Source organism: Muntiacus reevesi, chromosome 1, assembly GCF_963930625.1.
Source record: "Muntiacus reevesi chromosome 1, mMunRee1.1, whole genome shotgun sequence".
In the NCBI taxonomy this organism is placed as follows: Eukaryota; Metazoa; Chordata; class Mammalia; order Artiodactyla; family Cervidae; genus Muntiacus; species Muntiacus reevesi.
Window position 1 is genome coordinate 58,955,660 of NC_089249.1, and position 27,937 is coordinate 58,983,596.

Consider the following 27,937-nt stretch of genomic DNA (forward strand, 5'->3'; position numbering starts at 1 on the left):
ACCTGGAGCCCCCAGAACCCAGAAGGGGCAGGAAGGACACTCCCCTGGACCCTGGAGGGAGCACAGCCGTGCTGGCGCCTTGATTTCAGACTTCTGGCCTCCACACTGTGAGGGAGTACATTTGATATGCCCGCCATAGGGCGCTCGGTTACAGAGGTTGCAGGAGCCTCAACCAGCAGACAGGAGAGTTTAGACTCGGGAAGGGAAGTAGCCAGTCAAGGTCCCCGGGCTCAGGAGCAGCCAGGCTGGAAGGTCCCTGCCCTGGCCCTGCTTCTGCTCCTTGCCGACCCTCCTCCCCATCCCCCGCCCCAACTCCCCGCATCTAGAACACTTCCCACCTCCACTCACAGGCCTGCTGATTACGAGGAAAGATCTGTAAATGTCCCCACTTCCGCCGTAGCCAAATTAGTGTCATTACAGGAAAGAAGTCCAGATAAAAATACCCAAACCCAGGGCGCATTAGGGAGGGCTTCGGCCCACCCCAGGGCAGCCTGCAGCGCCCCATAGAGCTAGGCAGCCGCCCACCTTCCAGGCCGGGGCGCCCAGCCCCCTCCTGCCGGCCAGCACGGTGCCCTGCGCCGGGCACCCCGTTTGCCTTTTCCATCAACTAAACAAAGCAGAAGAGATGTGAACACAGCCTTGGAAAATCGGGTCAGCACATTCCTCCCTCCAGTCGCCAAAGAAAGTCAGGGTGGGGGGTGGGGGAGAGCTGGGGGTGGATAAATTACTGTGCCCGAGTCCAGCTGCACCAGGATGTAATAAAATGTGTTGCTAAGATACAAGTGCCAAAGAAGTTCATTAAAGGACACTTTAAACCGAGCTGCCAGACTCTTCTCCCTTTAAATGCTGCTTATTTGGTACCGTCCCTCGTGTTTATAATTAGATCCGCAATATGAGAGCGCGGCCTCCATTCAGGCCCACTCAGCAGACTCATTAATAAACTAACTTCAACAAGCCACCGGCTTTGGCCAGGGCTTGGGGTGAGGGGGGGTGGGGGCGGGGGGGCGGGACTGTTTTTATAGAAATAGATTTGAGGGCCACTTCTTTATCTAAATGAGAAACGAAGGCTCTTAAGGAACCTCAACAGCCCTCCAGCCCCACTATCAACTGTTTAGTTCTAACAGCGCTGGGGGCTCCAGGGTGGGGGTGTTGGGGGGAGCAGGCGGCTCAGGGCAGGGGGTCTCCAGGGCGGCGGGCTCACTGTGTTAGGGGAAGCACACTGACTGAAACCGCCCACCCTGGCCAGGCACCATAGTAACCATTTGCATGAGTTGTTTTATGGCAAGAGATCCTGATAAGGAATACGGAACTAATAAGCCACCACCAGCCGGAAGAGTTCGGGAAAGGTCGGGAGGAGACACTACCTGTCCGTCCACTTCCCAGAATCCCTCTTGCTAGCATCCACCTTGGCTGAGCGCTGCGTGCGCCACCAGGAAAGACTCTGAATTAGAATGATTGGCCAAAGACCACCCGGAAACGAATCCCATCACCATAAAACCCAAGACTGCGAGCCATGCTGCAGAGCAGTTCTCCTGGGTTCCCTCACCCTCCTGCTCTCCACCCGGGTGCCCTTTCCCAATAAAATCTCTTGCTTTGTCAGCATGTGTCTCCTCGGACAATTCATTTCCGAGTGTTAGACAAGAGCCCAGTTTCAGGCCCTGGAAGGCGTCCCCCTTCCTGCAACAAATGGCTACCACGAAGGGACATCTTCTCGCTGAGACTGACATCCTGACCACTCGGGGTACTCAGGCGCCAGCTTGCCTGCCAATGGACCAGACCCAGCGGCCGCGACTGGGACCCTTTTGTCCCTGGTCTCCTCCTGACGCGGACAACTGGCCAGAGTGCCCCGACCGGTGAGGAACAAGAGATTTTATTGACCTCCCTCCCCTTCCCTCTCTCTTTCCTCTCCTTAGCCCTTCCTATCCTTCCCGTTTTTCTAGTCCCCCGGTCCTGGACGCAGGAATCTGGTCGAAGGGCCTCAGCCTGAGCTGTGGATTGGAGACTGATCACCTCCTCTTGGCAGAGAACTCGAATTCTGGTCTTGTTTCTGGTAGGGCCGAGTTCCAGTCCTCCCTTCTCTGGAAGCCCAGGGAAAAGTCCCGTAACGCCTGGGTGTCTGCAGGTGGCAGGAGACGTCTGTAAGGCCACCCCTTTTGCCCCCCTTTCCCGCCTCCTCCTCCTTCTTTCAACCTGGCTTCCTTTCCTCCTTTTGAAATCTTTGAAGACATCTGAAGTTCTGTGTCTCTATGGAAGGTTTTCTGAGAGACTGCATTCTTGTATTTAAGGGAGTGTCTGATGAGGACTGCCAGGTTTATATGTGTGTGTTTTAACTCTGTTCTGTGTTGTGATTTGTGACGGCCATTTTGCTTTGTCTGGCCACCATTTAGACCTGCTGCCATTTTGTTAAAACTTGATTTTCTTTCCCTGTGCCTTGAGGCCAGGGCTCTCAGGAACACTTATCTAGACCATCTCTAACACCTGAGACTGAGAGAAAAAGGAAAAAAGCCTTTTAAAATGTTATTTAAATTTTATATTGTAATATCTAATTCATGACCAAACTTCGAAAATGAAGCTAGATCTTGCAGTGTGTCTGTCTAAATATGTCTTGGTATGTTTTTGTCTCTGGGTAATATTTTTTAGGTTAATTTGTAAATGAGCTCTATTTAATTGGCTTAAAAAAGGTTAAGCGCTTACAAATCAAATAATTCTAAATTAAACAATAAATTCCAGGTTCAGGTGAACTGGGAAATATTCAGTATTAAATATCTGATATTAATGTTTGTTTGTTGACCTATCTAATATAGACATGTCTTAGAGTAATTAACATCAAGAAGAAGATTAAACCTAGGTTTAATATAAGTTATATATTATATGTTACAAGTTTGTCAACAAGGAAATTACCTCGAGTGAAGAAACTTCTAAAAAATGTAAATGAGATATGAGTTTGTATTCTTTAAGAATATCTGTCTACAATAGTCTCCCCAGATTGGCGTAACTTGAATTTCTAAGGGTTGTGCTAAACCAAGTATTGGAAGTCTATTAAATAATTAGGTCATTTCCAAATGAAATAAGATTTTGAAACATTTACTACTAAACACTGATTTCCTTTTACAGAAAAACTAAAGAGATTTGGGACCATAAATGAATAATGTTTGATGCCATCCTAAAATGTTTTAAGAAAGCAAGGGTTTTAGAATTTATCACTGGTATTTATGCTCACCAATCTATAAAATGCTAATATAAAAATTAGCTCTTGGTTGCTAAAGGAAAGCAGGAAGTGTGCTTTCAGTAAAAAGTATGAAAAAATATTAAAAAGAGTTATGCATAATCAGGATTTTCTAAAATTGGATTACAATTAGTTAGATAAGTGGATTTTGTTAGGAATGACATGGTTGTAAGAAAACTGCTTAGAGCCAATTAGGTCCAAGATGGCGGAGCTGACTTTCACTAGACCTTGAGCCTTGGTATTTACGCCCATTGTGACATAGCAACAAGCTAAATGATACAGCCATCAACATTGACTAAATCTGACCAAATGTTCTAAACGCTTTTAATTGATCTTTTCGATAAAAATTCCTAAATCGAATTCTTTTAAAGTTCCTTTGACCTCTAGCTAACTTTGGGGTGCTTCAGAGGGCCCCTGAAACATCCCAAAGAGAGATATTAAACTGTGTTTATTTGGTTGGTTAAATTACATGAAAAAGATTATCAAATGAGCAAAAAATCTGCTCATGTTATAATGTATGGTAAAATTACTAATACAGATATCCTAGAAATTATATGGAGTTCTTAACATTTTGATATGTCTTGGTGTTCTAATGAGAAACCTGATGACTTCACAAAAGTTAACAAGAGACTAAATGAACCAGCAAATATGCTTATAGTTTTTATGGTTTCTATCTGAAAAATTACAGGTTTAAATCTTGTGTTTTCCGGGAGTAAAGAAAACATTCCTCTCAAACTAATTATGAAAATAATTTGGTAAAATTATACGTTATGAACAAAACAATTATATTTTCTCTCTATCTGACTCCTCCAGAAATTTGAAACTCTTAAGTTTCCAGTAACTTTATCAAATGAGCTAAAAATGTTATCTCACTAACAGGTACAAAAATCTCAAGGAATTTTTGAGACCTTAAAAAGAAAAGAGTTCACCTAGATTTGTTATTCAAAATCTGTGATAAGCCTTTGGTGTGAGTTTCCCAGCCCTGTTTTATATTAAAAGTTCAGTCTGAGATTCTATAGGTGTTTCAGCAAAATAAAAAGTCTATAATCAATTATGGTTATATAAATCATCAGACCAAAATTAGTGAGAACAAACCTATTTTGCAAACAAAATAGCCTTAATTTGGTTATATTTGATAAAAATGAGGGTAACTTTGGGAAAAAAGATATTTCAAAAAATGTTAAATCCCAGTTTGTTCATGGAGGTCTGCATGTAGTAAGACTCATTTCTTAGATAGTTCTTTGCTGTTATGTGATATTAATGCAAAATTTAATTAAATTCTTAAAGAACACCCTAAGTTTGTTTCTAAAGCTTACCTCAATAATCTATCTTTGGATGAAGATTAGATGCCTCATGACCTGCAACCAGGACTGGAAAAAGACATAATTTAAGGGACTGTCTCCAACCTGGATGGAAGGACTTTTTATCAGGTACTCTTAACTAGCTCTTGCACAATGAAACTAAAGAAAATTAACTCTTAGATTAATTCCCACTTCCAAAGGCCCCTACACTGGATTGGTCTATAGAAAAGACAGCTGACCTGATCTCACCTTAAAATGATGCTCAAACAAGAGAAACTACAGTACACCAGGATGAGATGACAACGACATCAGAGGTAGACAGCTTGTCCAAGATGCTGGACCTGATTCATATGATCATTTATAATGTTTTCTTAACTTCTTAGACCTTTGCATATAAATCAAATGCTTTTCTATCATAGGCCTGATCCTATGCTAGTTTTAAAAATCAATCCAATTGGTGGGTTTGTGGCCAATTACCTGTATCTAGTTCTGGGTTACCTTGGTAAATTTCTCTACTACAAGACTCTAACTGGTTGGCCCTGAGGAAATTTACTTAAAAAAAGAAAATTATAGTCATATTCAGGTCACTGTGATACTACCAGACGAGATCCCCTCACTGGGCCAATTAATAATGCCTACTCTGACTCTGGCCATAAATTTGAGCCTTTTTCTATTCCTCAAGCTAAATCAGAGCAACAAAAAAGTTTTAGCAAAAGAAAAAAAAGTCTCCCACAATTATGAGATAGATTTATATAGATAACACTAAGCTATGGTAATTTAGGTTTAAAGTCTCCTCTGTGTTAAAAACAATTAAATCATACTAAGGATAATCAGTCTAGTAACACTAAAAAAACTGGGCTATGTGCGTTATAGATGGTGGTGCCAATGTATAATTTCCCTGAAAGATAAAGATTCGTACAGAGTAAGACTAAGTCAGACGACCTGGGATATACTGGGCTACATCTAATGGAAGCTCTTAAGTCTTACTCGTGACTTTACTAATACTGCTGGCTATGTTCTTTGTATTTCACCTGTTTTACAAAATTGCTGTTTCTTACACTGCCAAATGTGTGACTGAGGCCTCTGATAAAATAATATATAGTTCCTTATGAAATCGATGATATGACAGTGTAACTCTAGATATGAGAAAAAGCAACAAGAGGGAATGTTTTCCTGGACCAAGAGGCTAGTAAGACAGGTGGTCCAGAAAATTTTAGATACTGTTTTATGGCCTAATCCAGTAACAGCACATTGAGAAGCCGGTCGACAAAATCTTTGCCAAACCTGAGAATGGACATTCTCAGCACCATGAGATAAAATGGTCATGAAATGCCCCCCTCAAAGTCGTCGTCAAGTTTGTGAGCAAAAAGGGGCTTTGCCAATTGAAGATTGACACTTGCCATCTACATCTACAGTGATTATATCATGGCCACTGCAACTGCTGACTTTCAACGGCCCTGAAAGGAGTTCAGGGTGAAGATAAGGAATGAGGCGCTCCGTGCTCTGGGAAAAACTGGCAGAGCAGGCCTTCAGATAGTTAGATCTTTTCAAGAGATTTTATGAGTCCCAATTCTTGCATCTTCTCATACCTAGAGAAACACTGACATCATTAATGGTGCCATCTGCTTTGGCTATTAAAGAAAAATTTTACAATTAAAAGTCAAAATAGAGTACTCAGCTATGGTTCAGACATCCTGGAAAATAACCAGGTGTTACTATGGGTATAATTTCAGATTAGACATTGTATTGCTAGACACTTGAGTTTTCTGAGTCGTGTCAGGCTTAGATGCTACCATTCTCAAAAGTGTCTGCTGGAAGCTAGTAACTTCTATCTTACTTTTTATAAAACTAGGCAACTGGCCACCTGGCTACAAGTCTCCCTAAAGTGCCAGGTCCGGACTGGATTTCAGGCCTATTCTTCTAAAAGAAAGAGATTTACTTTGTCTATTAAAACACCAGTTATCCCTTCTCCAGCTACTACTAACTGGGTATGTTACAACAAAATGGCAGACCAAGAGATTGAGATTTTAATCATACAAGACTCAGATCTAAGACTTAAAACTCAGGAATACTTCCAATTCAGTGTCTCTTCTCCAAGCTGAGGCGATCCTATGCCCCATTTTGACAAAAAGTTATCACAGTCATAGTTGCCCTGTTCCCTAAATAAAACTGAACAAGACTCTGCGGGGTGGCGACTCTAGAGTACAGATCTGCTGTACTGTAAAATATAGGCTTTATTCAGCCTCCTTGACCTTCCCTGAGTTCCAACGGGTAGATTCAAACAATTGCCAATCAGAGAAGAAAAAAAATATAGAAACAGAGGGGAAACAATCAAATGGTGGTACAGCCTTGAGACAGGTCCTGGTTCCTACTCAAAAAAAAAAAAAAAAAAAAAAAAAAATGCATAACAATGTCTTTTGAGTTCTTCTACAGAACTAGAGCCCCCACCCAGGTAAAAGATGGTAACTTCAGACTAAACATAAGATTCTTAGAACACAGCTCTGTCGCTTGACCACCAGCCAATCATCCCAGCGGTGCCTCCTGTTCCTGGGGACCAGTGATGACCATCCTGTTAGGTCTCCTGTTTGGCCCCTGTCTATTTTACCTCTGAGAGGCGCTGACAGTTTCAAACTAAGTCGCTGTTATTACAAGAGTAAAAGCTGGTTTCAGATATAAAACACCCCAACTTAGATCAGGTAGAGAGAGACTTCTGCTCTGCTAGGCAGGCCTACGCCCAGGCACAGCAGGAAGAAGTTACAGAAAAAAGAGACCTCCGCCCCAATTCCCAAGAAGCATCTTGAGTGTGAAGTCTCTCAGGGGGGAGTTGTTAGGGGAAGCACACTGACTGAAACCGCCCACCCTGGCCAGGCACCATAGTAACCATTTGCATGAGTTGTTTTATGGCAAGAGATCCTGATAAGGAATACGGAACTAATAAGCCACCACCAGCCGGAAGAGTTCGGGAAAGATCGAAAGGAGACACTACCTGTCCGTCCACTTCCCAGAATCCCTCTTGCTAGCATCCACCTTGGCTGAGCGCTGCGTGCGCCACCAGGAAAGACTCTGAATTAGAATGATTGGCCAAAGACCACCCGGAAACGAATCCCATCACCATAAAACCCAAGACTGCGAGCCATGCTGCAGAGCAGTTCTCCTGGGTTCCCTCACCCTCCTGCTCTCCACCCGGGTGCCCTTTCCCAATAAAATCTCTTGCTTTGTCAGCATGTGTCTCCTCGGACAATTCATTTCCGAGTGTTAGACAAGAGCCCAGTTTCAGGCCCTGGAAGGCGTCCCCCTTCCTGCAACAACTGGACCCCAGGGCTCACCATCGGATTCCTACTCGCCCGGGAGCTCTGAATGTCAGCATCACGCAGGAAATGACTAGGTCACGACCCAGCCTGATGGAGCCGGCGGACGGACACGGGACCCCACTGGGAGGTCAGGACAAGTGCCTGCTTCCGCTGGGCCTGGACGATGAGGGGGAAGCCAGGCGTCCAGGGCCTGGGGAGGGGCTGTGGAAGGGCAGTCAGAAGAGGTGGGTTTGGTCTGGGCTGTAGGGGTGTCCTTCCGGCCAGTGCATTTAGAAAATGCCTGAGTGTTCTGCCCACATCTAAACTGCAGATTTCTCCTTAGCAGGGGTTTCTGCCTCTCCTGGGGAGAAGGAAACGGCAACCCACTCCAGTATTCTTGCCTGGAGAATTCCGTGGACAGGGGAGCCTGGGGGGCTGCCATCTATGGGGTCGCACAGAGTCGGACAAGACTGAAGCGACTTAGCAGCAGCAACTGCTGCTGCCTCTCTCGAAAAAAAAACTTTAAAAGCAGGCTGCCTGGGGCCCATGCCATATGACAGGGGTGCTGCCGGGCCTGGCTGCCCCTGGGCCCAGGGCATGTCTCCCCAGCAGGCCCACCCGCAGGGTCAGGGTCTTCAGTCCTGAAAGAGGCAGGGCATCCCAGGCAGTGATTGGGCCAGAACGGAACCCCAGATGAGCCTGGGCGTTTCTGAACCACGAAACCTCAGTGCGGGGCCCGCCAGCCCGGCCTCCCATCCAGCCGCCGCTGGTACACCCTCCCCTTAACCATGAGCTGCTGGACGGGTGGCCGAAGGTCCCAGAACAACCATTTCGATCCCCAGGCAGAGCCCTCAGAAAGAGAACTCGCCAGCCTGGGAGCTGAAATCCGCCTTCTGATACCTTCCGACTTCTGCGCTACATTCTGCCCCTCCAAAGGGCCGCTTTGGGACTCCTCTGGTGGTCTGGTGCCTAAGACTCCACGATCCCAGTACAGGGGGCACAGGTTCGATTCCTAGTCAGGGAACTAGGTCCCACATGCTGCAACTAAGACCTGGGGCAACCAAACAAACAAATTTTTTTTTTTTAAAAAGAAAGAAAGAACCATTTCTTGTTCTCATGGCGACCAGTCGGTGATTTAAAGACAGGGGCAAGCCGTCTGGAGAGGTCGGTCCCCGCCCTGTTCCATCTGCTCCGGGACCTCCTTGCTTAGCTGTCACGGGCTCTCCTGGGCACACTGGCCTCCCCAAGAAATGCCCAGCACAACCCGTCTCAAGGCCTTTGCTGGCTGTTCCCTCTGCCCAGGACACTCTTCCTGCAGGGAGTCCCAAGGGTCCGTCCTCCAGCTTCTTCTGTAGGCCTTGAGCCGCACCTGAGGGCCCTCTCGACCACCCTATTTAAAACAGCCACCCGCCTGCCCCCCTACCTCCCCCACACTACCTCTGCCGGAGCACCCATCACCTTCCCACCGACTCTGGGACTCATTTATGAGGTTTCTTGCCCGTTATCTGTTTCCCTTCTGGGACTGTTAGCACGCCTCTGTCCACCGCCACGTCCCCAGCGCCCAGCGCCGAGTGGGTGCCCCATAGCATGTGCCAGATTGTCCCCACTTGGCCCTGAGCGGGGGCTGCCGCCCTCACCATCTGAGCGTTCTCTTCTGCACGTGCCGGTGGGCACGCCCTGGAAGAAAACGCCCAAGAGCCCGAGACACAGGGCTCTCTGCCCCGCTGCTCCCTTCCAGCCCCAGAGGCCACACCTGCCTGGCCCCCAGGTCCAGCTCCTACTCCTAGCCCCAGGCAGGGGCTCCCTGCAACATGCCCGCCGCCCAGCGCCTGCGGCTGTAACCATGTCCAGGGCCTCCCAACCTCTGTCCACAGCAACACGGGCGACTGTGCTGCCCGCTGTCTTGTCCGTCCCCATCAGGAAGGGGACGGACCTTCCTGAGCCCGTGTCCCCTTCGCAGTGACAGCTGGGAGAAGGAGGTGGGTAATATGAGCAGATAAGGCTTGGTGAAGGCTGTCAAACTAGCTTAAGGAATAATCCTGCGTTCATCTGGGTGCATTTATCACTCTGAGACGCATTCATCACAGAGGAGAGCTGGTACCACTGATTGCAGGGAAGGCGGCTTGTCACTGGGTAACCTGCATCTCACATTAAATTCTGGATCACAGTCTCTAATATGTATATATTTTTAATTGCATTTTCAAGTTCATTTACATGTGCAGATTGGCTTTCCGCCTGAGTGACATCAAAGGGAAACAGCGCCCTCCCTCCCTTCCTCTCCCCCCACCCACCCATCCCTGCCTTGTTTTCTTTCCTGGGGCAAAAAGCTTCTCCCCAAATTGATGATGGCGTCCCCCGCGGACGGCCTGCTGGGATGCAGCCACCAGGGGGGCCCCCAGAGACACCCCACATCTGCCATTTCAAGAAACTTTCTGCTGCCTCCACCCAAGAGATCGAAAGGCACCCATGGTTTCTCCTGACGATTGAGCTACACCCACCCTCTCCGAATCACTGTCTTTTATCATCACCTTTTCTACGTTGGAGGGTGACTTTGCGAAATCCGTCAGACACTTTCCTGTCTGTGAATGCGTAGGTTACAAACTTGGCCATACACACACCCACCACCATCTTTACTTCCAAGAGTGGACTCATGTGCATGCATGAACCTTTCTGCAATTTACCTCCACCTACAGATCAAAGGTCAATCTGATGGAATACGTCCCATAAAACAGACAGTTCCAGAATGCACCATGGCCTGCAGAGTAACTGCCCTGAAAGTCTGATCACCATCTGAACACCACCACGTCGAGCCCCCCTTGGCCCTGCCACTGGCACAGAACATCATGTGTGGGACCGCAGAACATCATGTGTGGGACCCCAGAACATGTCACCCAGCAGCCACTCACGTGGGCAAGCCGCCTGTGAAACAGCAGCGAACAGAATTCAGTGGCTTAAACAAAAACAGCGGCCTTCCCGCTGCGCTGCGGTCAGGAAGACAGGGGCCCTGGGGCCCCCGAGTGCCATCACCCCCCTGACTCGGGGACGAAGTTTCAGCTGGGAGAAGGGGGCTTTGGGAGGCACACTGGAGAGGCCCCCTGGTCTCACCTACCCTACGCTTTACGCCGGCAGACCACGTCTGGGGGACTCCTGCCCTCAATCTCTAACGAAGCCCAAGTTTCGGGCCCAGTCCCAGCTGTGGACACACACAAATCCCAGCTTTGTCCACGGAGACAAAGAGGAACTCAGGGCTTTGGTGCCAACAAAAAGCCACAGGTGCCCGGCTACTTCCCCAGGCAGCGGCGTCTCGGGGACACCACCAGATCCCTGCTTCTCATATGACTGTTAATACCCTGTTGATAACATCTCCCTCTAACGGCTGTCCCACTACAGGCGGGAATCACACCCAGCATGCAAGACACGTGCCCTCACGACCCTCAGGACAGCCCTGCCCGGGAAGCAGCAGCGTCCCCACTTTAAACCAAGGACCCAGACAACCGGCCCCTCCTAGGCTACTGGGGCTGAGGACCACTCAACCCTGAACAAGAAAAATATCCCCCATGGATGTACTTCTTTCTGCTGCACTTTGACAAGACCAACACAGGTGCCAAGCCAAAAAAAAAAAAAAAAACAGAAAGCAAAACGCAGCCCGTCTGAGACTTCAGGGACGCCCGCTGGTGGCGCTCAGAGGTCATCACGGGAAGGAGGCCGCATCAGCAATTTCTCACCACACTCAGGAAACTGCAACACTCGGGAAACAATAAGTGATGAACCCAAAGCAGGGGGGAAAAAAAACCAAACTCAACGAAGCATGTTTGTTCCCTTGGAGAACAGAGGCCATTTCAAAATGAAAAGATGCCTCCCCCTTACAAAACAACAGCAATAATAGTAAGAAGAAAAACTGAAGCAGCCACGCAGGGAGGGGCTCAGGCCCCAGCAGGATGAGAGAGCGAGGCTGGAGGTGCATTTGCTTTGGGGGTCAAGGCCAAACCTCCTGCCGTGGACTCAGCTTCTCCACTGCGGAGACCCCTCTCTGCACCCAGCCTGCCCCACGCTCCCCACCCGGGTGCCCGGCCCCTCCAACGTTCCACGACCTTCCAACTCAGCGTGAAGCTCCCACTCGTCATCACAAATGGCTGAGAACTCATGAGTGGTTCCCTCTGACGTCCTAACCCCGTTTTCTTTTACTGGGACCCTTGCCCAGGGATGGCATGACTCTGAACTCTTCGGACACAGAGCCAGAAGGGCCATCATGTCTCCCCTGCAGGCTCCAGCATAGGGCTGAGGCTGTGAGGCCACCGTGACCCTGAGCTGGCCCGCGGCTCCTCCACTTACCAGCTGTGTGACCTCGACAGGCCGTTCAACTTCTCTGGGCTTCCGCCACCCCCCAAACAAAAAGGCAGCCCCCCACAAAGGGCAGGGCCAAGAGGGACCCACTTGGTCCGCAGAGACCACTGGCAGGGCCTCGCCCAGGCCATCCGCCCAGCATCGGATGGGAAAGCTGCGACCTGCGACGCCCAGGTCCCACCTGTTGGAGGACTCACAGCGGCCAGAGCTTCACATCTCGTCTCATTTAATCCCGGCGGGTGCCGCGTCGGGTCTTTGGAGCGCTTCCCACGCACCGGCACATGGCTGCCTCACACACCGCGCTGTTGGTTACTTTACTTTACTGCCCTCAAGCACGGAGCTGAGTTTACAACTCCAGCCCATCGTAGAGCCTGCGCTCAACCCGTTTCTTACATGCCTCTCGGAGACAAGAGCTGAAAGCCTTGTGAGGACTTCCCTGGCAGTCCAGTGCTTAAGACTCTGAGCTTCCACTGCAGGGGGCACAGGTTTGATCCCTGGTTAGAGAACTAAGATCCCGCAGGCCACCCGGTGGCCAAAAAAAAAAAAAAAAAAAAACCCAAAGCCTCTTTAGTGGGACTAAGGAAACTCAAGAGACTGCAAGGAAAATCAAATCCAGGCTCCTATTTCCTTAAAAGCTATAAATTCCAAACAGGGTGGGGGAGGTGAATAGTAGCCGCCCCCCTCCCCAGAAAGCTACCTGTATCCCCAAAGTCCTCCTGTGTCTGGGGCAGGGGTCTCGGAGCGCGAGCCAACACACAACCCTCAAGCTCCCCTTGTGTGGCCAGGGCATGCCTGAGACGCTGGCCCCGCGGAAGGACCCCCACCACGAGCGCGGCCTCGTGATGGGTTTCAACAGGCAGATGGGGCGGCGGCCACGTTCAGCATCACTCACTTGAGTGGGGTGAAAACCCGCAGCGAGTCCGCGATTCGGTCCTGGAAAGACAAAGGCGCTGGAGAAAAAAACTTGCTAAACCACAGAGCTGATCATCGTAGCCAGCAGCTCTAATGAGGCATCGTGGGATTACCAAAGTTATTATCAGAGTCATCGCGGTGAAAAAAACTCCAAGTTAATTGAAATCAATGGTACCATTCTGACAGCAGGTGTTTTAAGAGGCTCACGCATCAAAGTCGACTCCTTGGACTGGGAGAGAAGACGGTGACGAGCAGCAACGCCCCGAAGCGGGACCAGCAGCAGAGCAAACGTTCCAGCCCTGCAGGCCCAGGGCAGGGTGTGGCAGGCGTGTGCTGGGGGCACCAAGGCAGCCAACGCGTCCTAAGTCATTTCAGTCGTGTCCAACTATCCACGACCCCTTGGACTGTTAACTCTCTAGGCTCCTCTGTCCATGCGATTCTCCAGGCAAGACCACCAGAGTGGGTTGCCATGCCCTCCTCCAGGGGATCTTCCCCACCCAAGGATCAAACCCAGGTCTCCTGGCAAGAACACTGGGGCGGGTTGTCATTTCCTTCAGGGGATGTTCCGGATCCAGAGATGGAACCCACGTCCCTTACGCCTCCCTGCATCAGCAGGTGGGTTAAAGAACTAGCACCACCGCAGTCAACACAATTCTCTTCTAATCAACCCCTTCGCTCTGCTTGGTAGTTTAGACACACTTGCTCATCTATGATCTGGATTCATCTCAACAACCCGGTGAGGCAGTTTGAACCACTACACCCGCTTTATAGAGGACGCACAAGGACTTGCTGGAAGCTACTCCGCCAGAGGCAAGGGGCTGGCTAGATGTGGGGCAGGGGCTGAAACAGAGGGCGCCCTCTCGGGGCCCTGAGCCGTCTGACCTTGGGGAGCTGCCCTTCTCTGACCTGCCCCGCAGGGAAGACCCACCCACCCAGCCTAGGCCAGGTCATAAGATGACCCCGACAAATCACATCGTGTACAGCAAAGAGGTGTCGGAACAGGCTTGCCGGAGAACATGGGTGCTGGACATAGCCGGGCGCTGGGTGTGCGATCAGAATCTTGCTTCTCACACACTCGGATGTCACCTCTCAGGGTGACCCCGGGCACCTCACCACTTTGCCACGGGCTGAGTCCGCTGCAAAACCTCTCCCAAGCAGAGAGCTCACGGGGCAGGTCACACCTGTCTCCCCAGCTACCTGTGAAACTGGGAGTGAGCGGAGACCCGGTGAAACCACTTTGGAAGGGTGAAGCCTCACACCGTGAGATGTTGCTGTTACTAACATCACCCCCGCACCCCACACCAGGCAGGGCTTGTGAAATGCTCGTGGAATTAAACCGAGTTGTTTCCAAGAGGTGCCCAGCACACAATGTCAAGGGTAACAAGCAAGTGTAGCGGCAGCATGACCAGGAGCGTGCCCACAAAGCATGTTTCTCCGAGTCACACACACTGCGTGTACAGAGCGCAGCCCACGAGCACCCCAGGGCCAGTGCTGCTCGGGGCCACGTGCCCGGAGCGGCCCGAGAAGGGTCACGGTCCACGACCCTCACACCTGCGCCGCGGACGTCTTCCCCCAACAAGCAGGTGTTGCGTTCACACTAAAAACTTTGTGAAAAACAGAATTCTCCCTGAGCTCCTAATGCTACAGCAATGATAGGAAGCGTGTTAACCGCTGCCTTCCTCAGTAAGGTTCTACTTAAGCTGGAGAAAGGTAAATTATTTTTCTTCAACAAATCCTTCTTTTCATGTGCGTAATATAACCCTGGACAAATGATCAACTGCTTTTATATATACTGCATAGACACCGTGCATATGCACTGGCACAGATCAATACAGGTGACCCCTGAACAATGCAGGTGTGAGCTGCACGGGTCTACATCTTTTTCAGTAGTAAATACTGCAGTCCTATGTGATCCACGGCTGGTTGAACCCAAGGATGCCGAGTCCCTGCCTTACATGGAAGACCAACTATATGCACAGTGTCTGCATGGAGGGTCATCACCTCTGACCCCCCTGTTGTTCAAGGGTCAACTGTACTATTTGTTATTATACAATTTATAAAGAGTCTAAATAAAATCAGTAGTAAAAGCACAACCATGTGTCATGTACAGACATGCACACTTTTCTTCCTTAAACCAACCGAACAGAGTTGCCCCGAGTCACCTTCCAGAAGCTTCTAGAAACGTCCCCCACTCATTTCCCAGCTGTAAGGAGCTCTGCTGAAGGCAGCAGGAGGAGGGTCAGCACACTGCCCCCTGCCCTGAAGCCTGTCATGTGTGGTCACCCAAGTCCAACAGCCTCCTCTCCACATCACACACGGGGTCACTGTCCCTGCAAGGGCCTCCCACACAGGTGACAGACGCCAGGGGGCGCATTCGGCCGCCCGGGCCACACAGGGAGCGAGTTCAGCCCTCCTTCACCCTCCTCCAGGCTTCCCTTGTGGCTCAGATGGTAAAGTATCTGCCCACAATGCAGAAGACCCGAGTTTGATCCCTGGGTCAGGATGATTCCCTGAAGTGATCGGCTACCCACTCCAGTATTCTTGCCTGGAGAATCCCATGCCCCGAGGAGCCTGGCGGGCTACAATCCGTGGGGTCGCAAAGAGTCGGACACGAGTCAGCAGCTAACACACCTGCTCCCTCCTCCTCCTCCTCCTAAGCTGCCCTCAACAACTAAAGCCCCAGGTCGCTCCCAGACCTGGCACAAAACCCAGGCCTTTGCTCGGCATTCAGTGTCTTCCTGGTTCCAGCCCCAGCCTGCCTTCTCTGCTGTCTGTCTGTCTCTCTCTCTTCCACGGTTTAACTGCTAGAAACTCGCCAGCACCTGCGGGTTTCCTTGGACCTTTAGCCCTCAGCTTGGGCACCAGCTCCTCCCAACACGACCCCAGGCATCCTGGAAGCCCCTTCTCCGCCAGGAAGCTCTCATCTCCAGGGGCCTACACAGCACGGTTTTCACAGAATTTTCTGGAATTCCCTTGACATATGGTCATCTATACCTCACTCTCTTGTGAGGTTTCCAAGACCAGGGGAGCTGCTAGTCTTATCTCTGTGCTGCTCATTCCAAACGCAGGATTTTAAAAATCTGTTTACTGAATGCCTACAGAGGACAACTCCCGGGAACACCTCTGGGGCTGGCTGCTCGACCCCGCCAAGCCGCACACCCATCTTCTTAGTCATTTGCCCGTTCCACCAACACGAGGCACTGATCTCGGAACCCGGGGGAGGGGGCGGAAAGCACAGCCCCCGCCCCTCAGGGAGCTTACGGTCTAGCAGGGACAGTGGACTTCCATGAAAAGATGAAGACAGTGATGGTCGGCGGTCTCCAGAGTGGAAGATGTTCGTGGTACCCGAGGCCAAGGAGCAGCACTGTGCGGGGGGTGGCGGGGGGGGGTGGGGCAGGTGAGGGTCCCAGCGCAGAGGCCGAGCAGGGCCAGCCCCCCACAGAGCATCGGGAAACCACCAGAAGGGCTTCCACAAGGAGCACTGTGATCTCGATCTGGTTTCAAGATGCTCACGCTAATGGAAGATGAACCGCAGAGGCACAAGGAAATGTGCACTATTCCGAGAGCCTGGGGCGGGGAAGCATCCGAGTGCCCGTCAGCTGGTGAACGGGCGCAGGACGCGGTCTCCCGTACGACGGAGGGCCATTCAGACATAATGAGGAGCCAAGTACGACACGCCACAACCTGGGTGGGCCTTGAAACCTTCTGCTCATGAAAGCAGCCCAACAGATAAAACCACACGATACGATTCCACTCGTGCACGTGCAGAACAGGTAACTCTACAGTGACAGAAAGCAGACCTGCAGACAGAAAGTAAATGAGTGGATGCTTGGGGCCTGCTGCGGGGATGGGACGGGTGAGACCCATAGGGTTTCTTACTGAGAGGATGAAAATGTCCTCAACGTTTTTTCTTAATTTTTATTAGAGTATAGTTGATCTACGATGTTCTGTTAGCCTCTGTTGTACAGCAGAGTGAATCAGTTATGTTGATTTTGCAGTTTAGTCATCGCTAAGTCATCTGCGACTCTTGTGAGCCCATGGACTGTAGCCCGCCAGGCTTTTCTGTCCATGGGATTTCCCAGGCTAGAACACTGGAGTGGGTTGCCATTTCCTTCTCCAGGGAATCTTCCCAACACTGGGATGGAACTCACATCTCCTGCGTTGGCAGGCAGATTCTGTACCATTGAGCCACCTAGGGTGACAGAGGATGAGATGGTTGGATGGCATGACCGACTCGATGGACCTGAGTTTGAGTAAACTCTGGGAGCTGGTGATGGACAGGGAGGCCTGGCCTGCTGCAGTCCATGGGGTCATGGGGAGTCGGACACGACTGAGGGAATGGACTGAACTGAACTGAGCCACCTGGGAATCAGTTTTATATATATATATCTCCACTCTTTTTTAGATTCTTTTCCCACATAGGTCACCACAGAGTGTTGAGTAGAATTCCCTGTGCTATACAGTAGGTCCTTAAAGGTTATCTATTTCATACACAGTAGTTTGTACATGTCAGTCCCAATCTCCCAGTTTACCCCACCCCTCTGCCCCCACTTCCCTCTCTCGTAACCATAAGTTTGCTTTCTACATCTGTGACTCTATTTCTGTTCTGTAAAGAAGTTCATTTGCACCAATTTTTTAGATCCCACATATAAGCAATATCACACATTTGTCTTTTTACTGATTTTTCAGTATGACGATCTCTAGGTCCGTTTGCATTGCTCCAAGTGAAATTATTTTGTTCTTAGAGACATCACTTTACCAACAAAGGTCCGCCTAGTCAAAGCTATGGTTTCTCCAATAGTCATGTATGGATGTGAGAGTTGGACCATGAAGAAGGCTGAGTGCCGAAGAATCGATGCTTTTGAACTGTGGTGCCAGAGAAGACTCTTGAGAGTCCCTTGGACTGCAAGGAGATCCAACTAGTCAAACCTAAAGGAAATCAACCCTGAAAATTCACTGGAAGGACTGATGCTGAGGCTGAAGCGCCAATACTTTGGCCACCTGATGTGAAAAGCCAACTTACTGGAAAAGACCCTGATGCTGGGAAAGACTGAGGGCAGGAGGAGAAAGTAGCAACAGAGGATGAGATGGTTGGATGGCACCACTGACTCAATGGACATGAGTTTGAGCAAGCTTTGGGTGAAGGGATAGACAGGGAAGCCTGGCGTGCTGCAGTCCATGGGGTCAGAGAGAGTCAGACACAACTTGGCAACTGAACAACAACAATGGCTGGTTAATACTCTGAAGTAGTATTCTGGCCACCTGATACAAAGAGCTGGCTCAGCGGGAAAGACCCTGATGCTGGGTAAGACTGAAGGTAAAAGGAGAAGGGGGTGGCAGAGGATTAGCTGGTTAGATAGCAACACCAACTCAATGGACATGAATTTGAGCAAACTCTGGGAGATAGTCAAGGACAGAGGAGCCTGGTGTGCTACAGTCCATGGGGTCGAAAGAATCTGACACAACTGAGCGACTGAATGATAACAATCTTCTGAAAATATTCTAAAACTGAAGGTGGTGATCGGTTGCAAATATCTGTGAAGGTATAAAAAATACTTGACTGTACACTTTAAATGGGTGAAGTATGCGATACCTGAATTCTATTTCAATAATGCTTTTAAAGTGGATGCAATGAGAAGGCTACTGCAATCTTCCAGCTAAGAGATAATGGGGGAGGGACCAGAGGGGTGGACAGATGGAGGGGAATGGAGACTCCAGGAAAACAGCGGCTTGGATAAAAGTGTGGGTCCTAGAGACTGGCTCTGGCGGGGATTGGTGGGGGGAGTAACGGGTCACGGCCAAGCAGGGGGCACTTGGGGAAAGCCAGGACTGAGCCCCTGCTGTCTCAACCCTATGCTCATTTTCAGACTATGAAAGATGCAGAAAGCATCAGTTTTCTCCTTCCCCTGTAAAGGGGCTGTTTGAAGAATGACATCTTGCACTCTAGGTGAGGAAGATTGACATTTAGCCTCCTGGATTCGCGCAGACACGGGGTCAGAGCCTGGAGAATGGAACGTCCTTTGACGGAAGGGCTGAAAACAACTGGGCAGCGTTCAGAACAGACCCACCCTGCAGTCCTGTTCAGTGAACGCTTCCACCGTGGGACCCCTCGGGTGTCCACCGTAGCTAGTGAATCACAGTGAAGACGTGATTCAGCGCCTGAGCGAATGCCACATACATAATACCTTTCAAGAAGACGTATTTTTATTGCTGAACTTGAGGACAGCCCCTCAGAATCCAGAGTTCATCAAATTGATGCATCGGGCAGCATGCAAGGCCCCAAGTTCACTGGGCGGTGGGGTGGGGTGGAGGGGGGGTTCTCTCTGCCAGACCAGCACGGCCTGCAGTTCATACCAGAGGTCCTCTCACTCCAAGGTGAAGCTGAACTTGCGTGAAGATGCCTGCTTCACATGGCATTTAAGTGTTGTGCTGAGAACTCCAAAGAGGAAGGAAAAAAAAAAACAAAACCCTGCAGTATTTATGATAGGCCTGTTATTTACACGGAAGTGCTTGTTGCTTGACAATTTAGATAAAAATGTTACTGCCTCTCTGCATGTGCTGCAAATTCATGGCGTAAAACCACTGGAGCAACTAATGGAGTCTTCACACATCATATCTTGTTAAAGACGAGGGGTCCTTCCTCCATTGGGGTCACAGCCCAGTGGTGGTGGGGGGCCACCCAGGAATGCAACCTGGCCACTGAGGGCTGCTGACCAACTGCCCACAGCTCCTGCTTTTTTTAAAAAAAAAAAGAAAAAACATGAACTCTGTTTTCAAATAGCCTGGCCACCACGGGCTACTGACCAACTACCTACAGCTTCCTCTTTTTTTTTTTAAACAACAAAAAAAAGTGAACTCTGTTTTCAAACAGCAAGGTCCTACAGATGCTGGTTTCCCATTTATCCCCTAGTACAGCAACGGTGGAAGAAATGCTGGACACTCACACACAATTTGTATCTCTCTACTTCTGACCAACCAACAACCTATCTACTCCTAGGAGTCCTGGAAAAACATCTTCAAGCCCTCGACCCTGCTTCCAGAAGTAACTGAAAAAAATTCCAGTGCCAAGGGCACAAATGGGAAATTGACGGCTAGGCACCAAAAGATAATACTCGTTGCTATTGTATTTCTAACAAATGTGGATAATGAGGTCATCCGTCCATTTTACTATCCAGTTCATCACCTTCATGTGCACTTTTAATTGAAACTTAAACCTTTATATGCCATCGTCCAAGCGACAGCAGGACAGAAATACATCTCCAGAGGGGAAGATGGTGTGAGTTTTTCTCCAAGTAAATCTCTCAAGCGACACTACCCTTACTTTTCTGTTGAGTTGAAAGCAAACTCTGAAATGCTACTGGCTTTTTCAGCTCTGATCGTCCATTCCAGCTCCTTGGGCCGGTGCGGGGATAACCAAGCAGAGCCCATCAACCCTCTTGGAGAGACCCCCGGTGCAGCCCTTAATCCCCTCCAAGGGCTCATTCCTCCGACCCTTTCCCCAGCCAAGCTGCCAATCTCCACCAAACTCTCCCAAGGAGACAGAGGTGAGTAAATGTTAAGTCTACCAACTCATTTCATAGGTGACCTCTGAAAGATTCCACCGCGGAGCTCGGGAGAGCCGAGGCAGCTTTATTAGCATGCTGCACCACGGCCCCAGCTCCCTCCCTCCCTCTTTTATGAGCCCCTGGTATATAAAATGCCACAAAGGAAAAAGGAAAAACAACACGCTCACAGCGACAAACACAAGTTCCAATGGCCAGGACAAACGCTGGCCGCTTCCCAGACGCTATTTTTAGTCATTTCAGAGAGAAATATTTTTAAAAGGTCAGGGAACAAAAGTTTTCCTTGTTCTCTTTCTTCCTTTTTTTAAACACACACTCACACACACAAAAAAGATGGAGGTACATTCCGTTCAGCAGCATCCTTCTCCGAGTTCAGATTTAAAGGCAAAGGCAGACCGGAGTAGGACGGCCCCTCGCCCCCCCGCCCCCACCAGCGGCACCCGCAACCTTCAAACACGATTTTCAAATGTTTCTCTCCCCGGCCTCATCTAAATTCAAGCATGACAGATAATAAATAGCTACTCATTTACTATCATCATAAAAATTTAAACAGCCTGGAAATAGTTGCTACAATACAGAACGGAGCAAACCTAAGCTCCGAAAAGCCACTCCAAATAGTAAAACTATTCCCACGTATTGTAGCACGCATAAAGGGACATTGTTGCGAGGAGAGCTGCCGGCTTAGTGGAATTTTCTCTTTTAAATCTTCTATTCCGAGCATCAGAGTCAACAACTTGCCGTTTTACCCAGTTGGGAGTGGGGGGGAAGGGAGCTTAGGAACCCTCAGCTATCACACGGTACCAGATTTGGTGATGGATTTTTTTTTTTAAGTATCTGATTTGATTTCACACAGTGATTAAACATCTTTGTGCTCAGCGGAGAAGGGTCTCCCAACCCCTCCCCCTCCAAAAATGGCATCAAAGCAATCAAAATGGTAATGCCCAGCCCGGGTCCCCTCCCCGCTCCCCCACCCCCCCACCCCCCCGCGGACTCCCCGACTTCGCCCGAGCCGCGCGCCGGGCGCCCCCCCCTCCGGCGGGAATGGAAGCTTCCACTCCCGGGCGGGGGCGCGCGGCCGGGGAGGGGGCCGCGGCACCGCGGGAAAGGGGTTAACGCGCTCGTCCCCACCCGTGCGTCCAGCCCGACGCCCCCGAGCAGGCGCCGACCCGCGGCCGCAGCCGCCTTTCTTTCCGCAGCCCCCGGCCCCCTCCTTCTCTCCTGCTCGCCCCCCTTCCACCACTTTGCAACTTTAAAAGACTCGAAACGCACACCCGGCCTCCGAGTTCTCCTCCGCCGGGGTCGTCACCACCCCCCGCCAGCCACGTCCACGTCTCTCCCCTACACCGACCGTCCCCCCGGGGAGACGAGGGGCTTCGGATCCGGCCCGCCCCCGCCCCCGCCCCGGAGTTAAGGGAGCGGGAAGGGGACCGGATCGGGGGGCGCGGGCGCGGGCGGGCGCGGTCCAAGTTTGAGGCTGACGCCGGCTGCCGGCATTCCGAAGGAAGCGCGATCGAAGGCCCGGGGGGCTGGAGCGGGGGCTCGGCGAGGCGGGGCGGGGAGAGCGGGCCCGCGGGGCGGACGGGGGAGGGGAGGAGGGGGCCGCGGGGACGGAGCGGGCGCCGCAGCCCCCGCCAGGCTCGGAGCCCGAGAGCGCCATTGGCTGCGCGGCTCAAAGTTCTCGGCTGGGGAAGGGGCGGGGGGCGAGTGCGGGGAGGGGGCGTGGGGGGAGGGGCGCGGAGGGGGAGGGGGGCGGGGCGGGAGAGGGGGCGGGGCGCGCGGCCGGCCGCGCTCCGGCGGCGGCGGCCGCCTCTGTTCGCGGTGCTGAAACCCCTCCAGCGCTGAGCTCCGCGCAACTAAGTCACAATGGACAACTTTTCCTCGCCGAGGGGGCCGGGAGGGGTTGGCGGCCGGGCCCCCCGCCCCCCGTCCGCACGGCGAGCAGCTCCTCGCGGGCCCCAATGGACACCCGGTACCCGGAGACCCAAAGTTGGGCAGAACCGAGGGGTCCCGGGGGCGCCTTTCTTTTGTTCCCCGGGAGCTGGCTGGCGTCAGGTTCCGAGAATAAAAGTGAGGCCGGAGAAGTGGGAGGGAAGGGGGGAGCCCGGGGGAAGAACGATCTCTTTAAATTAAGATTTGCGGCGTAAACCCCCCCAAAAAATCCACTTCCAAGTAGTTTGGTGTCCAGGCCCGAATGACCGCCCCCTCTCTCCGCACCCTGAAGCCCGCGGGAGGCCGGGGACGGGGGCTGTTGGGGGGACACCGACCCGGGAGAATTGTCCACATTCCAAAATCATGTCCAGCAACTCAAAATGGACGCCGGGCTGCTCGCCGCCTTTTAAGGGCAGCTTCTCTCCTTCGGCCCCTGCGGGAGCCGCGCTGCCCCCCGCCTCGGCCTCCAACACCCGGGCCCCCTCTTCCCAGAAGCAGGGGGTGGGCGGGTAACTTTGAAGACCGCAGGGACTCCTCTGGGAGTCTGAGTGCGCGGCGCCGAGGCCAGCACTTTTTAGGGTGCTACCCAAGTGCCCGGCGACCCCTCCTAGTTCCCCCACCCCGCCACCCCGGGCGGGGGGCCGGCTCGGCTCGCTTACTTGTTTGTCGCTGAGCGCGGCGATCCGCGGCTGCCGCTCGTGCAGCTGTTTCTTGAGGTCGCCGTTCTGCGGAAACACGGAGGCGCGGGCTCAGGCCGGCCGCCCCGGGGTGGGGGGGTCCAGCGCGCCCGGGGCCCCGCGGGGCCGCCGCCCCCCTCCCCCGCCCGAGTTCCCCGGGCCGCGTCCCGCACGCGCGGCGGCCGGGCAGTGCCGCGTGGGGCCGCTTACCTGTGGCTGCCGCCTCATCGGGGCAGCTCGCGGGGCGGGGCGGGGGCCGCGGCCACCCGGCGGCGCGCCCCGAGCCGTGCAAGTTTGCAGGCCCGGGTGCGTGTGCGAGGGAGTGTGAGTGTGTGCCGGGGGGAGGGGGGAGGAACAAAGAGCCAAGTAAACACGGCGAGTCCGTGTCGAGCAAAGCTCATAAATATTCAAGTCGCGTCCTAATCTCCCCAACACACACATACACACACGCGCGCGCGCGCGCGCACGCCGCAACACCGCCCGGGCTCCGGCCGCCGCGCCGCTGCTCGCCCAAGCAACAATCGCCAAAACTACTTTTGCAAACTGTGCAGGATTGCACCTGGGGGGTGGGGGCGGAGGGGGTGGGCGTACCCCCCACACACAGACACACACCGGGCAAGCGCACGCAGGGGGCCCTCTCCCGGGACCCTAGTCCTGCAGATCCTGCCCGAGAAAGAGAAGACACTGGGTTCGGGTCCCACGCGTCCCCGATCCCTCAAACTGTGCAGGATTGCACGAAACGGGGGAGGGGGGGTGCGGCGCAGAGGGGAAGCCCAAAGGGGAGTCCGTTCATGTACACTCTTCCCCCATCCCTGGGGCAGCAGGCTCAAAGGATGGGGCCTCTCCAGCTCTGCGTGCCCTGCGACGGAGAAGAGGACGCGGGGCTCCGCAGCCCGGACCCCGGACCCCGGGCTCCCGAAGCCAGCAGCCCCGACCGCCTACCTGGTGGCGCGCGAGTTCCACGGCGAGCGCCTCGGGCCGGCTCTGCAGCTCCATCCCGGCAACTTGGGCAGCACTTTGCGCTCACTTTGGCCCCGGCTCCCGGGGAGTTGCGCGGCTCCGCGGGAGTCGGGGCTGACGCGGGCGGATCGGGTCTCCCTGGATGGTGCGGGGGGCGAGGGGGTTGGACACGAGCCCCCTCCCCCACGACCGAAAAGGGAGGGAGGGGGTCTGGAGATGGGGGGGGAAGAAAGGCGGCCGCCCCCCCCAAACTCCTCAGGCAGCCCGGCAAGTTGCGCCGGGTCCCTGGGCTGCAGGCGCGGCCCGGCGCATGCCCCCCCCCACCCCCGGCCCCGGCGCCGGGAGCCCCAGCGCAGCCCCCGCGCGAGCTGCCAGGAGGCAGGGACTATATTTCCTCCGGCGCGCGCCTGGATCTCGCTGGGGCCTCGGCAAAGTTGTGCCTCGGCACGATGCTAATTCAGGCAGTGCCCGGATGCAGCCGGCCGGGGCGGCGGGGGGCGGGGCCCGAGCGCGAGCCCGCCCCTGCCCGGCCCCTCCCCCCGACCCGGCCCCGCCCCACCCGCCCTTCCCCCGCCCCGCCCGCGCGTGCGCACTGCCGCCCCGCCGCGACCCGGCGCCCGAAGCGCAGAACAAAAGTGGCTCCTGGCGGCTCCCCCGGCCACTTTTCTTCTCCGCCCCCACTTCCAGCCAAACCCTCGGGAAACGGGACGCCCACCGCCTCAGCCCGGGGTCGGGACACTTTCCGATGGGATGGGAGATAGCCCACTTTCCCATTCCTAGTCTCCTCTGGCTCTCGCCTCATCCCTCTTTGCCCGTCTTCTACTTATTTTAAGTTGTCTTCCATCCACTCCTGCCCCCTGCACACTCGGCGCTGCCACTCAGGAGATTAACTGCCAGGTCGCCAGATTCCGCCACCGCCTGATGGCCACCGTCTTGTTTAAACAGTCTGAAAATTGATCTCTTGACTGTGCCTTTAATGATTTTTTTTCTTTTTTTTTTACACTCACAATTAAATTCTCAACAGATGTCATTGGAATTTTTTAAGACTGGTGTTAAACATCGTAGACGTGCCGGGTCAATGTGACATGAAACAACTATAACCACAGCTGCGGAGATCGCAGTTTAGAACTCCCAGCCCCACAGCCAGGAGGTTGACGTCTCTGAGTGGAATTAGGATCGTGGAGTTACCATCTTCGTCAATTAACGTTGGAAAGCTTTGTGCCCTGTTGATAGCATCCTACTATGTTTGAGAGAAGCTGGGGAGAAATGGTGCAACCATATTACTCAAACTAAACTGCTAAACGTTTACACTGATAAATTACTATAGGTTCAGATTCCTCTACAGCACACAAAATACCCCAGTGAACGCAGGCAACAAATGCCCCTTTTAGCATATGCCAACATATGCCGCTCCCTTGCTTCTACTGTCTGCAGAAGGTGTTGGAATTTTTTTTCAGGTCGGGACCCTAATGTCCTTCTGGCCTCCTATTCAGGGCATTTGGCGGTGACTTCTGTGTTTGCTGGGCCTCGAAAGACTGGGGGCTTCTTCTCCTCAACCCCAGCACTAGCCTTTAGGAGGCCCTTAAGTGAGGAATCGCTGTGATTTCTCTGCGAGCTTTGCTGAAGACTCACAAAACCATGGCCTGTCCTAAGTACCGTCATGGGTTTGGTCGAGCAGGGCTCACCAAATGCAATTAAAAAAGCTTGGCTCTGGCTCCTTCCATTCCAGGTTCAGCCCAGCTTGAATGGGGTCCCCTCTACCTAGCGCTTTACCTGGGCAGCCAGGTAAAGTGGACTGCCCATGCATCTGTGTTCCCAGAGCCAGAGTGACAGGGTTCCCACTGTAATCTGTAAATGTCACTGGGTTTTCATAAAATTTCACAATAAGTTCATTGACCATGTATGTAATTGAATCAACAGAGAAGATGTTCAAGTTGTCCGTAACCTGCACAGGCTCAGGGAGATGCTGACCGGGGCCAGTCCTGTTTACAAGTTTACATTATTTAATCCGATTTGCAGTGATGATCCTGTACATGCCCCTCTGTCGTTTTCAGAGTTACCCAGATCCTGAGCCTGCAACAAATGCCAGGGGCTGGGTGCTCTCTGACAGAGAGGGAATTGGTTATGTGGAGGGAGAGAAACTTACCAGGAATCTTTGGCCGCTGCTGCAGACGCACTTTACCCTGAAAGTGACTAGCACGCCAGCCCATCCTCCCTGGGCCCATGTTACACTCTCCATCAGAATGCCCTTTCTTTCAGAACCCGCTTTTTAAAGTCCTCTTGGTCCTCCAAGATTGACTTCAACGCTGCCTTTTCTGGGAACTTCTCATTTCCACACATCAGTTCTTTACTCCTCCCTCTAGAGACTCACCATGAAGAGCTTATGTACAAGGGGGACTTCTGCCCTGTAATCGAGGCCATGGCTTCCCTGCTGTGGCCGGAGCTGAACCGGAGCCTGGCTTGTGGGCAGGACACAGTACACTAAGCCCCTCCTTAAGAACCTTCATGGTGTGAACTTTCAAAGAGGTCACCATGCATTCCATCAACATCAGGTATGAGCAGAATGGCAGCTTGCCCTCTGTCTCCTCTCCCAGGTGGCTCAGTGGTAAAGAATCCACCTGCTAATGCAAGAGACACAAGAGACTTGGGTTTGATCCCTGGGTTGGGAAGCGTCCCTGGAAGAGGAAATGGCAGCCCTTTCCAGTGTTCTTGCCTGGGAAATCCCATAGACAGAAGAGCCTGGTGGGCAACAGTCCATGGGCTCTCAAAGGGTTGGACATGACAGAGAAGGCACACAAGCCTCTGTCTCCTATTGCTGACGATCCTTCAGCTCCACCATCTCACTCTTCTTTTTTTCGTCTTCCTCTTCTTGACTGTTCAATGCCAGCCCGTGTGTGCCGGCTGATGTTCTGAACTACTGTACTTTTCAAGGTACTGTACTGTAAGGTTAAAACTGCTTTCTTTAGTTTTTCTGTTTGTTTTTTATGTATTATTTGTTTGATAAATATTATCAACCTATTACAGTACAGTATAGTACAATACAGAATTATGTAGCCGATTGTGTTAGCTGGGTACCTAGGCTAGCTTTGTTCGACTTATGAACAAACTTGACTTACGAACGTGCTCTTGGAACATAACCCATTCATGTGTAAAGGACTGACTGTATGTGGATATTGAAGGGAGGAACAGAGTAGGGGCTAGAGCCAAGTAGATGCTTACCTGATGAATAAGTGAGTGAGGGGATGAGAGGATGAATGAATGCTAAAAGGGAGATGTGCTTAGTTGCTCAGTCATGTCCGACTCTTGCGACCCCATGGACTATAGCCTACCAGGCTCCTCCGTCCATGGGATTGATTCTCCAGGCAAGAGTACTGGAGTGGGTTGCCATTTCCTTCCCCAAAAGGGAGATACATTTCATTTTTGGAAAGGTGGGCTGTTAACCACGGCCACAGGCATGAGCAGTGTTGGCAGTTCATCCCGGCTTCCAGATGTCTCTTCACTTGCATTGTGATCAGGCGTACTGAGCCTGGGTTTGAATATCTGGGTTTGAGACTTGGGTCTACCTCTTAAGAGCCTCCAGTCTTGGGTGAGTTTCTCAACATCTCCTAGCCTTCGTACACAGGTTACCCCCAGACCCACTCAGTTCCTCCTGGCGCTGGACGTTGGCTGCTTGCTCACTGGAGAGCCCCAGTCACAGCCCCTGCCCCTTAACTGGCCTTAAAGTGAGGGCCGGCTT

General features: G+C 52.2%; 1 protein-coding gene across 2 annotated transcripts in view; it reads right to left on the minus strand.

The window, feature by feature from the left end:
- The window catches only part of PHF21B (PHD finger protein 21B), a 92,756-nt gene extending 68,224 nt beyond the window's left edge, over positions 1-24,532 (minus strand). The window contains exons 1-2 of one of the 2 annotated variants that reach the window (XM_065945323.1): positions 24,184-24,532; positions 23,224-23,289 (exon numbers count right to left, since the gene is read on the minus strand). In XM_065945323.1, the coding sequence (XP_065801395.1) occupies positions 23,224-23,289; positions 24,184-24,237 (120 nt within the window). In that variant the 5' untranslated portion in view covers positions 24,238-24,532. Of the gene's footprint in view, positions 1-23,223; positions 23,290-23,451; positions 23,607-24,183 lie in introns of those variants that run through there. The other variant, XM_065945329.1, reaches the window with a different exon arrangement.
- Positions 24,533-27,937: the final 3,405 nt, after the last annotated feature.